The sequence below is a fragment of the Elephas maximus genome, chromosome 2, assembly GCF_024166365.1.
Source record: "Elephas maximus indicus isolate mEleMax1 chromosome 2, mEleMax1 primary haplotype, whole genome shotgun sequence".
Lineage (NCBI taxonomy): Eukaryota > Metazoa > Chordata > Mammalia > Proboscidea > Elephantidae > Elephas > Elephas maximus.
This window is the reverse complement of record NC_064820.1, coordinates 37220425-37234997: the sequence shown is the minus strand read 5'-3', so window position 1 is coordinate 37234997 and position 14573 is coordinate 37220425. Positions and strand designations below refer to the sequence as shown.

The window sequence follows — 14573 nt, the reverse complement described above, 5'->3', positions numbered from 1 at the left end:
AAGATGTGAACATATCTTTTTTGGGGGCTACTTGTTCAGCTCACTACAGTTCTCAGTTAATTTCTTTGGCATTTACCTCCATGTTTGTAATATGAAGAAGTCCAGGCTGCACTGAAGGCACTGGAGAAAAACAAGGCTCCAGGAATTGATGGAATAACAGTTAAGATGTTTCAATAAATGGATGCAGTACTGGAGGTGCTCACTCATCTGTGCCAAGAAATTTGGAAGACAGCTACCTGGCCAACCAGCTGGAAGAGATCCATATTTGGTGCCCATTCCAAAGATGATCCAACAGACTGTGGAAATTATCGAACAATATCATTAATGTCACACACAAGTAAAGTTTTGCTGAGGATCATTCAAAAGCCATTGCAGCAGTACATCAACAGGGAACTGCCAGAAATTCAAGCTGAATTCAAAAGAGGACGTGGAATGAGGGATTTCATTGCTGATGTCAGGTAGATCTTGACTGAAAGTAGAAAATACCAGATGTTTACCTGTGTTTTATTGACTATGCAAAGGCATTCAGCCATGTGGATCGTAACAAATCAAGGATAACACTGCAAAGGGTGGAAATCCCAGAACACTTAATTGTGCTCATGCGGAACCCGTACATAGATCAAGAGGCAGTCCTTTTGAACAGAGCAAGGGGATACGGCATAGTTTAAAATCAAGAAAGATGTGTGTCAGGGTTGTATCCTTTTACCATACTGATTCAGTCTGTATGCTGAGCAGAATCTGAGAAGCTGGACTATATGAAGAAGAGTGTGGTCAGGATTAGTGGAAGACTTATTAACAACCTGTGATATGCAGATGACACAACCTTGCTTGCCAAAAGTGAAGAGGACTTGAAGCATTTACTGATGAAGATCAGAGACTACAGCCTTTAGTATAGATACATCTTAACATAAAGAAAACAGAAATCCTCACAACTGGACCAATAAGCAGCATCATGATAAATGGAGAAAATATTGATGTTGTCGAGGATTTCATTTTACTTGGATCCACAGTCACCATCCATGGAAGCAGTAGTCAGGAAATCAAATGACTTACATTGTATTGGGCAAATCTGCTGCAGAAGACCTCTTTAAATAAAGTGTTAAAAAGCAAAGGTGTCACTTTGAAGACTAAGGTGCACCTGACCCAAGCCATGGTATTTTCAGTTGCCTCATGGGCATGCGAAAGCTGGTCAGTGAATAAGGAAGACCAGAGAAGAATTGATGCCTTTGAATTATGGTCTTGGTGAAGAATGTTGAATATACCATGGACTGCCAGAAGAATGAACAAGCCTGTCTTGGAAGAAATACAGCCAGAGTGTTCCTTAGAAGCAAGGATGGTGAGACTTTGTCTCACATACTTTGGACATGTTATCAGGAGGGACTAGTCCCTGGAGAAGGATATCATACTTGGTAAAGTAGAGGGTCAGTGAAAAAGAGGAAGACCCTAGACGAGGTGAATTGACGTAGTGGCTGAAACAGTGGGTTTAAACATAGTAATGATGGTGAGGATGGCGCAGGGCAGGCAGTGTTTCGTTCTGTAGTAAGTGGAGTAGCTATGAGTTGAAACTTGAAGGCACCTAACAACATTTCTAAATAAGTTCGTACTGCTATCTCTTGATATATCAGTTTGAGACACAGTTTTCTATTAGAATAGATTAGTATTTAGCCTTCTTTACATACAACTCCCATTTTCCTAATAGAATTATGTCATAATTTTTGGCAAAAAGTAACAATTTTACAACTATGTTGCTATTGTTTTGTGTGGAGTTATATCCTATGGTACTTTAATTTCTTGTATATATTTTTTTCTGGAGTTATTTTCCTTTTTTTAAAGCTTTATACGTTAGTTTTTTAACTGTTCCATCAGAGAAAAATTATTATTTTTAAATGTTTAAAGATACCAGATAACTCCATTAAAATTTCCTTTATGATCCAATCTGGACTAGTTGTGCTCTAGTCATACAAAGACTTCCTGTTAACATTTTTATTGCTTTCAAGTCCGTATTTCCTATATCTCATCTTTTTTCCACCCTGTGGGAGGAGAATATATTGATACTTTGCATGCCTAAAAATGCCTTTCTTGTCCTTCACTTTTAGTTGATACTTTGGGAATAAAACGTTAGATTTAGAATTATTTCCTACAGAATTTTGAAGGCACTTCATTGTTTTCTAGTATGCATAGTTGCTGTTAAAGTCTCGTTACCTTTTGATTTTCATTTTCTGTATAAGATCTGCTTTTTCCTCTCTGGAAGCTTTTGGGATCATCTGTTTATCCCTGGCCTTCTGAAATTTTATGATATGCTTTGATATGGGTTATTTTCAATTTGTTATGCATGAGCTCTTTCAATTGGAAAATTCTGTCTTTTGGGTCTGGAAATTTTTCTTATATTTCTTGTATCTTCTGGCCTCCATTTTCTAGTACTCTGAAAGTTAGATGTGGACCTCTTGGCTACTTTTGAAGGACTGTTGCTTTTTAGAAAGATACTGTTAAATTTAATAACATTTTAGTAGCTGATATTATAAGGTAATATAACAGATTCAAATTTGGTATTATAGAATTTCAAGTAGAAATTTGTTACTTAGCCCACAGTCTGAATGAAGGCTGTAGAGTTCTAATACTCGGCTAAAGTGCAGTATTGTAGTTGCCTCTTCCATTTTCACCTCTTGATTTTCCATTCTTAAGATGTGTTCTATATCCCGATAATAGTTTTTTTAAAAAAAATTCTTGGTATTTTAAAGTTTTATGAAGTCAAATCCATTAGTATTTTCTTAAGGTTTCTGCTAGTGGTGGCAGTTTTAAAGAAGTCTTTCTCGCCCTCAAAATTATATTTCATATTTAAGTCTTTACCTTTTATTGTGGTACGATCCAAGAGGAACCAAGTCTTCCTTTATTTTTACTCCCAATTTATTAGCCAATTGTTTTAATGGAAAAAAAAAAAAAAAAGTGTTTCCCCACCGATGTGAAATGCCACCTTTATCACATACTGAATTCTTACATATAGTTGAGTTTCTGGATATAATAAATACTATTTAAAACATGAATTTATGCATCAGGTTCCTCAAGGTTTAGCAGTGATAAGAATCACAGTGGTATAAGCTGTCTCAGCATTTTACTTTACTAATTATTGCATAGTAACTATTTTTTATTCATAATTATAGTTAATCACATTAGGTTAAATGTTGATTTCCTCTACATTGAATTCATTTTGAATGTGAACTTTGATACTGCATTAATGCTTGGAGCTTTAAGTCTAATGAATAATTTGCAAAATTGTTTTGCTTTTTAAATTTAGTTAGATCAAGACAGAAAACTAAATGTGAGTGAACGATTTCATTTTCACTGCTTACATTCTAGGTGATCTGTAAGTCAGATGCTCCCACAGGGGATGTTCTTCTCGACGAAGCTCTGAAGCATGTTAAAGAGACCCAGCCTCCAGAAACGGTTCAGAACTGGATTGAATTACTTAGTGGTGAGCTTCTATGTAGCAACCAAAAACTGAATTCTATTCAAAAGTTTTATAAAACCTTAAAATCCTTTTGGAAGGAACCTATACAAAATAGCCAGAAGCTTGTTTGGTTATTTTTGCAGACTTTAAAGTTACCAATCACTGAGTGGGGAAAATAATGGTTTTTTAACATTTCATTCCCTCTTTACAGCAGTGTTCTTTGTGGCGTTATTCACAATAGCTGAAGGGTAGAATTAACCTGATTGGCCATCAGCAGATGAGTAGATAAACAAAATGTGGGATATACATACAATAGACAGTTATTCATTCATAAAGAGAAATGAAGTTCTCATATGTGCTATGACATGGATGAACCTTGAAAACATTATGCCAACTGAAATAAGTCAGACACAAAATAATAAATACTGTATGATCCCATGTATATGAAATATCTAGAATTGGCAAATGCGTAGAGACAAAAGTAGATTAGTAATTACAGGGGCTGGGGGGAGGGGAGAACAGAGTTATTGCTTAATAAGTACTGAGTTTCTGTTTGGGATGATGAAAACGTTTTGAAATAGGTAATAGTAATGGTTGCTGTTGTGTAGGATTTTATCGTAGAAAATGAGTAGAAAGAAACTCAGGTTTGACATGCATGAATTTGTTTAGTTTATTGCAAGGTAGTCATGGTAAGGCACACAAATAAGATCTCATACCATTCATTTAGAACGAGAGAATCAGAATTAACAATTACAATGTTAGCGCAGTGGTCAGAGTCCAGATCTTTAGACTTCAGGCTTCTACCTTTAACGAGAGGTCTTAGGAGGAAGGCTTAACCATGGCTCAAACTCTGCAGAGATCTGTAACAGATAAGGGTCCAAAGTCAGTGGCGGTGGACAGAATCTCAGTTCCATCTCTTCAGCGAGTGAGCAGAAATTTAGGGTTTATATGTGAATTTTTTACCTCGGTTCCGCACAACAAGGATCAATGTGACTTCAAAGACTAATTATGCTATGGCTTTTCTGCAGGGTTGGAGAGTAGCTGAGTGACACATCTTCTCTTCAAGGTTAGAGATTAGGGAGGTTGTTTAGATTTATATGATGATTTCTTGTGTCATAGCATGCCAGGTCAAAGCGAACTTAAAGGTTATGTTCTTTACATACTTCACATGCTTTTATGTTTCTGTGTCTAAGTTTGGAAATTTTTAGAATAGCTTTCGTATGACTTACAGTTTTCTAATGATTTACAGTTAATGTTTGAGTCTCACAAAGGTAGACATATTTCTCTTCCTAAATTCATGTTATGAGTGATTATATATACATACTTTGAAAGCATAACAGTGACATATGGGATTTGAGAATATTATAGAGACATAGAGAACAGTTGTACAACATTGCAGGTATAATTAATGTCACTTAAAAATGGTTGAAGTGACAAATTTTTGTTATATATATTTTACCACAATAAAATAATTAAAAAATCGTTTCCTTTAACAAGACTGAGTATATACTGAATAAGACGTAATATTCTTCCTTAAGGTTCCCATCATTCTCCCATCAAAATGACCTTATATCCTACCTTATTTTGTCAGTCAGGGTAGTGTAGATTAAGCTGTGGTAGCAAACAACTCCCAAACCTGAGTGGTTAAAGACAATGGTTTATTTCTCAGTCATGTTAAAGTCAGTCATAAGTCATGTTATCCTCACTGTGACTGCCAGGCAGATGGAGCTGTCACTGTCTTGAGTCTTGCCTGTCACTGTCTTAACAGGAAGAAGAGCATAGCAAATCACTCAGACTCTTAAAAGTTTTTGCTCAGGAATGTCATGTGGTTCACATTTCATTTGTCAGATCTATTCACATGGGCTCCCCAAGCTTTAAGGAGATTGGAAAGTGCAACCTTAGGGAGCAGAATCTGAAATGCTTCATTGACAGCACTGACTTACTGTTGTTAGGTCTGTTGAGTTGGTTCTAATCCATAGCAACCCTACGTACAACAGAATGAAATGCTGCCAGGTCCTGTGCCATCCTAACAGTCATTATGCTTGAGCCCATTGTTGCAGCCACTGTCTCAGTTTACCTTACTGAGGGTCTTCCTGTTTGTCACTGACCCTCTACTTTACCAAGCATGATGTCATTCTCTACGGACTGGCCACTCCTGATAACATGCCCAAAGTACATGAGACAAAGTTTCGCCATCCTTGCTTCTAAGGAATTCTGGCTGTACTTCTTTCAAGACAGATTTGTTTGTTTTTCTACTAGTCCATGGCATATTCAGTATTCTTTGCCAAACCATACTTCAAAGGCATCAATTCTTCTTTGGTCTTCCTTATTCATTATCCAGCTTTTTACATGCACATGAGGCAGTTGAAAATACCATGGTTTGCGTCAGCCGCACCTTAGGCCTCAAAGTGACATCTTTGCTTTTTAACCCTCTAAAGAGGCCTTTTGCAGCAGATTTGCCCAATGCAGCATGTTCTTTGATTTCCTGACTGCTGCTCCCATGGGTGTTGATGGTGAATCCAAGTGAAATGAGATCCTTGACAATCTCAGTATTTTCTCTTTATCTGTTTATTATGTTGCTTACTGGTCCAGTTGTGAGGGTTTTTTTTTTCTTTTTTTAAACGTGAGGTGTGATCCATACTAAAGGCTGTATTAGTCTTTGATCTTCATCAGTAAGTGCTTCAAGTCCTCTTCACTTTGAGCAAGCAAGGTTGTGTCATATTGCAGGTTGTTAATGAGTCTTCCTCCAGTCCTGATGCCACATTCTTCATATAGTCCAGCTTCTCAGATTATTTGCTCAACACGTAGATTGCATAAGTATGGTGAAAGGATCCAGCCCTGACACACACCTTTTCTGATTTTAAACCACTCAATATGCCCTTGTTCTGTTTGAACAACTGCCTGTTGGTCTGTGCACGGGTTCTGCATGAGCATGATGAAGTGTTCTGGAATTCCCATTCTTGGTAGTGTTATCCATAAGCTGTTACGATTCACATAGTCGAGTGACTCTGCGTAGTCAGTAAAACACAGGTAAACCTCTTTCTGGTATTTGCTGTATTCAGCCAAGATCCGTTTGACATCAGCAGTCATTTTCTGAATCCAGCTTGAATTTTTGGCAGTTCCCTCTTGATGTTTTGCTGCAACTGTTTTTGATATCTTCAGTAAAATTTTACTTGTGTGTGATATTAATGGTATCGTTTGATAATTTCCACATCCTGTTGGATCACTATTCGTTGTCAGTTTGTTGTGCTCTGGTGGCTTACGTGTTACTGTGATGCTGGAAGCTGTGCCACTGGTATTTATCAGCAGGATCACCCATGGTAGACAGGTTTCAGACTAAGACAGACTAGGAGGAAGGACCAGGTGATCTACGTCTAAAAAAAAATTGGCCAGTGAAAACTTTATGAAGGGCTGACTGCATACAACCAGTCTTTGACTGACTTGAGTATTGTAAACCATAACCACAACATTGTTGGAGGATTCCCATAATTTCTTCCACCCCAGGTCAGGTTTGTCCTTTATTGCCCTTTTCCAGTATACACAACTCTAGAGTTAACAGGTTTTTCAGGATTGAATGGTCATGATGCATTTAGATGCTCAACTATTTAACATTTTTATGAGAAGAACATTTTTTGGTCACTAAAACAATTAATATTATCATATTTCTAATTTTGATTTCCTTGATTCTCTTTCCTAAACCCCTGATTCTTAGACATAAGATGATTGTCCCCTTATTTACGTGACTTCATCACTGGCTTACCAACGATTACTGTGTTTTATGGCTTACCGTTAAAACTTACCAACTATGTATTATGTTCAATATATGTTTATCTAAAGTAACTGATAATATAAATGTTCTTTAGTCCCATGGTCCAAAATGCATAGTTTTATGTAATTAATTATTATATGTATAGTTAGTTAATTTATTTTAGAGTTGAACCGTAGTTTTTTTTAGAGGCTTTTAAATAAATTTGGCTATGCAGTATTTTATGTTGTGTTATTTTAAATTTCCAAAGTCAATAAAGAATATCAGAAAACACTGTCTGCCCAATTCTAGCCTAGTGTCTTAGGCTGCCTAATACCTGCCGATAACATTAGAAAGGAAAAAAAATATAAACTTCCTGGAGAAAGGTACAGCAAGCAGGCATTTATTAGGGAAACTGTGGCTTTGCATTATACTGAAGAAAGAGAAGCTCTACAGCTTTGAAAGAAGAGGTGTACCTCCATCCTCGGGCTCATTTTATTCTGCATATAATCAGCGCCTGTGCACGTTCTTGTTTGTTCTGCCTGGAATGTAGCTGCTTGTCTTTTCACAGGGTGTTCAATCCTGCTGGGTTTCAAGATTTAACTTGAAAGTTCTTCTTCTGTAACTTCCCTAGAAATATTCCTTTACATCAGACCCAAGTAATTTTTATCCCTCTGGACACTTGATTCATATTTTTCTTAGGGCCCTATTATTATTTTATTCTTTCAGTATAGTTACGTTACATGAGTATGTTACCTTCACTTGATCTTAAGTTCCTACAGAGTTAGAAACATATCTTTTATATCTTCTGTTTTTATTCTTGGTGCCTAATATGATTCCTTGAGCATTGTAAATACTATAAATTCTTCCTGCCAAAGTGATACTTCTGCACATGGATAAATAATAAGAGCTGACATTTATTGAGCACCCTCCATGTACCAGCTCTAAGATCTTGATATATCTTAATCCTTCTCGTAGCCGTATGAGCTTGATACAGTTATTATCCTCATTTTACAGACAAGAACATAGAAGAGTAGAGAGGTTAAGGAACCTTACATAAGTTGCATGGCTAGGGAATAGCACGTTGGGATTGAAACCTACACAGTGTGCCTCCAGAGCCTGTTTGTATTTCTCTACTCCTCAGCGAGTAACTGGTACTGATTTCTTAACATTAAAATGTAGGTGTGGGCTTGTCTATTAAATGAAATAAGCAGAATTATATTTATTATTCAATTATGTTTTTCTTTCATACTATTAGGTTTTTAAATCTAATATATTTTAGACCCTCAATGTATATGACCCCAAATATATTTTAACAGTTTTCTTTTTTGAAGTTATACAAAAAATTGAATGTGATGATTTTTTCTTTTGTGTAAGTTGGTTTGCCAGGCCTTTTTTTTGAAAATTTGTTTTCCTTAAATGCAGGAAGTGACTTGAATTATTAATAATTCATGATATCGGATAATACAAATCCTCAACCCTTAATTGTTTAACTATTACCAATTTTTTCAAGTCCCTAGTTTTAGAGAATGAATCAGGAAATTCAAAGTGACATTCCAGTTCATTCTATTTTAAAAAATAGCTTCTGTTTTTTATTGTGTTCATGTTTTTCTTTAAATCATTTAGATATAATAACTTTTTTAAAGTCCTTGCCTGCTAATTCCATCATCTCTACCATTTTTGGGTGTGTTTTGACTGTTTCTGTTGATGTTTTTTCTGGGGTTCTGGGTCACATTTTCCTGCTTCTTCACAAGCCTTGTCTGTTTTTATTGGTTGGTGGATGTTGTGAATATGGTGCTGTTGAGTGCTGAATTTGTTGTCTGTCTTTAAAGAGTGTTGAATTTTGTTTTAGAAAGCTGTTACAATATTTGCGAATAGCTTGATCTTAAAATTTGTTAGGGTCAATCTAGAGTAGCCTTTACTCTAGGGCTAGTGCAAGTTAGTATTTAGGCATGATCCTTCTGGGGCCCCTTCTGAATGCCCTTGAGTATTCAGTGAGTCCTTTCCATACAGTATAGTTGGCATGCGTATGTTTCCCAGCCCCATGTGAACTCTTGGAATTGTTCAGTTTACAACTTCCTGGTGGTAGTTCTTTCACTAGCCTCATAGAGTTTCTCACTGTAACACATGTGCCTTAGTTTTTAGCCAAAGGCTCAAGGGGATACCATGCAGATTCTAGACCTCTTTCTCTGCATAGTTTTCTCTAGTCCATACTCGGCTTTGCTCATTCCAGCTGCATTAGTCTCTCTGAACGCTGATCTCTGCTTTTGCACATGGAATATGACTGTGGTGCTCTCCTTGGGGTCTTCCCTCCTGCTCCGCTGCCTGGAATGTGCAGTAAGGTTGGGCAGTCCTGGGTCTCACTTAGTTTATTTCTCTTTTTCAAGGGTCACAGTTCTGAGCTGCCTATTGATCAGCACCTGAAAATAGTTGTTTCATAGATTTTATCTAGATTTCCAGTTACTTATGGCGAGAAGGCAAGTACAGCACTGATACCTCCATCATACCCCTGTATGCTTTAGTATTAAGTCATATGGTAAAATAATTGTATCTATAGTCAGTTGAATAGTAATATATTTTAAGGCAGCACCATCCACTAGAACTTTCTATGATAGAAATATTCTGTTCTTGTGCTGTCCAATCAGTAACCACTAGCCACATTGAGCACTTGAAATGTGGTTAGTGAAACTGAGGAAATAAATTTCTTATTAATTTAAATTTAATAGCCCCATGTGGTTAATGGCTCCTGCAGTGTATAGCACAGAATATAAAATTTCAGCCTTATAACTTTGGCATTTAATAAAAGTGCCTGTGGTTGATCTCTAACATGTTCTAATTTAGTAAATTAGTATAGTATTTTTTTTTCCTTCAAATTAAAAGCAACAGTACATGTATATTATAGATCATTTGGAAAATATAGAAAGTAAAAAAAAAAATTGTCATGCATAATCCCAAAGATAATCCTTAAATATTTTAATCTATTTCCTTCTAGTCCTCTATCAAAAAATATTTTAGTAAAAATCATTTGGTTTTTTAAATAGTCTGTCTCAAAAGGAAATGTTCATTTTAAAAAAGGAAACGTGTATAGATAGAAGATTAAGATGGTGAAACATTTTTTGCTCTTCTAGAACTAACTTTATATTTGTCATCAAAGAATGGCATTGCCTAAACAGGCTTTCTTAGCTTTATTGTTGTTAGTTGCTGTTGAATTCATTTCCAGCTCACTGGTGGCCTCGTGCACAATGGAGCCAAATGCCTCCTGGTCTTGCACCATCCCCATGATTGGTTGTAGATCAGACCATTGTAATCCATATGGTTTTCATTGGCTCATTTTCAGAAGTACATCACCAAGCCATTCTTCCCTAGGCTGTCTTAGCTCGGAAGTTCTCTGAAACCTGTTCAGCATCCTAGCAACACACAAGCCTCCATTGACTGATGGGTGGTGGCTGTGTATGGGGTGCACTGGCCGCTCTCCTGTGTAGAAGGTGAGAATTTAGCCACTGAACCCACCACCAGTGCCTCTCCTAGCTTTAGAGGCCATGTGTATGTAGCAGTTTCAGGAATAGCATATTCGTATGGAAACTTTTTTTCCCCCTCCTTCTGTCTATTTATTGCAGATTGGTGTTTAACAGAAAAGAAACTTGTTATTTTGCAGTTGGCTGCTTTTTGACAGCAGTTGGAAAGAGGCCAAACGTAATTGAATATTTGGCTTATTTCCACATTAGACTAAGGTTGATGGTGGTTTGAAGACTGCTTTCAGTTTAGTGGGTTTAAAAGGGTGCATGGTCTAGCCAAGGAGAAAAACAGTTAGATTTTCTTCTTCTTTTGAGGGGGGGAACAACCAAATTTTACCATTCATTTTAATAGTACAAAAATTTTACAAAGTTGGTAGACAATACCTATCATTCTTTTCTAACTTTTGAAATCTTTTGTTTAGGTGAGACATGGAATCCATTAAAATTGCATTATCAGTTAAGAAATGTGCGGGAACGATTAGCTAAAAACCTGGTGGAAAAGGGTGTATTGACAACAGAGAAACAGAACTTCCTACTTTTTGACATGACAACACATCCCCTCACCAACAACAACATCAAGCAGCGCCTCATCAAGAAGGTACAAGAAGCCGTTCTTGACAAATGGGTCAATGACCCTCACCGCATGGACAAGCGCTTGCTGGCCCTCATTTACCTAGCCCATGCCTCGGATGTCCTGGAGAACGCTTTTGCTCCTCTTCTGGACGAGCAGTATGATTTAGCCACCAAGAGAGTGCGGCAGCTTCTCGATTTAGACCCTGAAGTGGAATGTCTGAAGGCCAACACCAACGAGGTTCTGTGGGCGGTGGTGGCAGCGTTCACCAAGTAACTCTGCTGGGAAGAAAGCCTTCTCCTGTCTCTCATGTAAACCAGTTGTTTTTCTTCTATCGACTTCTGGTTTTCTGCAGTTTGTACGTTCTCACACTATAATTGGCTTTTGTTTTATGAAAATGGTGGGTGGTTTTTTCTTTTTTGTATGTATGCAGGATTCTGCTGGTACGAGAGGCCTTCTATTTCAGTTAAAAAAAAAAAAAAAAAATTCCTGCCACATTGGCATTCCATTCCCTCTTGACATTCTCACTGTTCACCTGCTTTGGCTTTCTGGTATGCTTTGACTTACAAAGTACCTCCAGCCTCCGCACATGCACGTCTTTGGATTACCTCAGCTTGAGTTTTCCCACATGTGCGTGTATGTCTAGCATTCTGCGTACAATTCAGACAGAAGTCACAAAAAGGCCTTTAACTCACCAAAGGTAAATATCTGTATCTATTAGGACATTTTATACATAGACCTCAGTTGAGATGTATACTTAGCAAAATTATTTTTAAATTGAACAGCACAGAAAATACTTAATATAAAATGCCCCTTGGATTCTGCTTTCCATGTAAATCTATTGTATTATTATTACACTTGTTATAATTTTAACTATTAAATCATAAAGGTCCAATTGTTTCAGAAAGCCAGTTTGGGATGGGCTGCATTCCAGTTATGCTGTATATAGTTGGAATTATATATAAATTGCCCCTTCTTCTGGCCACTCCTGCCCCCATCTTAGTATTTTGCAAGGTTCAATTAGTTGTACACCTGGTGCCCCTCACTTGTTCCATTGTCATCTGATAGCAAAATGGACCTCTCATTATCGAAGGAGAGAGGAAAGGTGTGTGTGTGCTTGGTCCCGGACTTCTTGAGCCGTGCCATTCCTGGTACTCTTTGCCTATGTGTCTCCTTTTTTGATTTTTTTGTTTTGTTTTTCATACTTTAAAAAAAAAAAAAAAAATCATTTCTGTAGGGAAGAGGCTTGTGACCAGTACTAATCTTGAGTACAGTTTTTTTCTTTTTCTGTCCACAGGTAAATTAATGTTTGCTGTTCAGTGTCATTTATCTACTCACACATTCTTGGAGAAAAAAAAAAAATCAAATGTCAGTCCTAGAAGATGTTGCATGTACATTGTTAGCAAGTAATGACTACAACTCAGATGATTAAGATTTTTGTAACAGAAAGCTCTGCTATGTTTTAATTTTTATATACAATTATGATAATTAGCACATTGTAAGAATATAAGCCTTTGCTTTTTAAAGTTTATTTTTACTGTTTCTTTATCACTGTTTATCATACCACCATTGCTTTCATAATGTAAATACTATACATTGAACAAATGAAATGTCAGATTTTTTATGACCATAGTTGATGTTAATAGTGGGACTTTCAGGTGTTTAGAGATTTTTTGGTTAACCCTCAATGCAGAAGTACTAGATGGTGTATAACTCTAGAGTTGACTTTTAAGGGATTCCCTAATATGTATACTATCTTTTTATCTGAAGTAATAAATAAACTATGATCTTGAAAGTGCCTGAATCAGAGCAAGCATGTCATTTGTATTTTTGTGTTCTTAGTTTCTTTTCAAATGCAGTTTTACTTAGATTTAATATGGATGGCATCATGATCTTTTGATTTTTTTTTAATAATTTTTATTGTGCTTTAAGTGAAAGTTTACAAATCAAGTCAGTCTCTCACAGAAAAACCCATATACACCTTGCTACACAATCCCAATTACTCTCCCCCTAATGAGACAGCCCGTTCTCGCTCTCCACTCTATCTTTTTGTGTCCATTTTGCTAGCTTTTAACCCCCTCCACCCTCTCACTTCCCCTCCAGGCAGGAGATGCCAGCATAGTCTCAAGTATCCACCTGATCCAAGAAGCTCAGTCCTCACCAGCATCCCTCTCCAACCCATTGTCCAGTCCAATCCCTGTCTGAAGAGTTAGCTTTGGAAATGGTTCCTGCCCTGGGGCAACAGAAGGTCTGGGGGCCATGACCACTGGGGTCCTTCTAGTCTCAGACCATTAAGTCTGGTCTTATGAGAATTCAGGGTCTGCATCCCACTGCTCTCCTGCTCCCTCAGGGGTTCTCTGTTGTGTTCCCTGTCAGGGCAGTCATCGGTTGTAGCCGGGCACCATCTAGTTCTTCTGGTCTCAGGTTGATATAGTTGCTGGTTCATGTGGCCCTTTCTGTCTCTTGGGCTCGTAATCGCCTTGTGTCCTCGGTGTTCTTCATTCTCCTTTGATCCAGGTGGGTTGAGACCAGTTGATGCATGTTAGATGGCTGCTTGCTAGCGTTTAAGACCCCAGACGCCACTCTTCAAAGTGGGATGCAGAATGTTTTCTTAATAGATTTTATTATGGCATCATGATCTTTTAATTCAGGGGCTGGCAAACTTTTTCGTAAAGGGTCAAATAGTAAATATTTTTGGTTTAAAGAACAGATACTGTCAATGTTGCAGACTACTCAAGTTGCCATGGATGATACCAATTAATGGGTATGGCTGTGTGCCTGTAAACCTTTATTTACATAGACAGCTGGCTGTGGGCCATAGGTTGCCAACCCCTGTTCTAATGGAAGGAAAAGATTTCCTATCTTTTGAGATAAACCTTTGTCTCCAACAGTGATGCTACTGGTGGAATGAAGTGTATTAATTTGAAGTTTCTTTCCTTAAAACAGATACTGGAAATTGACACTAGTGGCCTAGAATTTCTTACCAGGTGAAGATTTACTGTTTTCCCTTGGAAAAGATTTTAGAAATGATGTAATGGATGTTTCTAAGTTTTCACTTTCTCACAGCATCTATATTCCCAAGCAAAGGACTGGAAGGACCTTGTCTGACCTTCAGAGAGTACACTCAGCCCTACCTGTGTGTGGCCCCAATTTCAATATGTTTCTATATCCGGAGAAGAGGAAAGTAGTAAAATCCTGTGTGTGAAGGGGTGTTATCTAGAACTCTCTCCTATAAAATGCTGCTGTGTACAGTCCTCTTAAAAGCAGGAATGGTATAACTCCATGGAAATTATTCTC

General features: G+C 37.3%; 1 protein-coding gene across 1 annotated transcript in view; it reads left to right on the top strand.

Annotated features, from left to right (window-relative positions):
- GOLPH3 (golgi phosphoprotein 3) overlaps positions 1-13085 on the top strand; it is a 77217-nt gene extending 64132 nt beyond the window's left edge. Inside the window, exons 3-4 of the mRNA XM_049861802.1 lie at positions 3355-3469; positions 11128-13085. Coding sequence (XP_049717759.1) covers positions 3355-3469; positions 11128-11552 — 540 coding nt within the window. The 3' untranslated portion in view covers positions 11553-13085. The remainder of the gene's footprint in view (positions 1-3354; positions 3470-11127) is intronic.
- The last annotated feature ends 1488 nt before the right edge of the window (positions 13086-14573 follow it).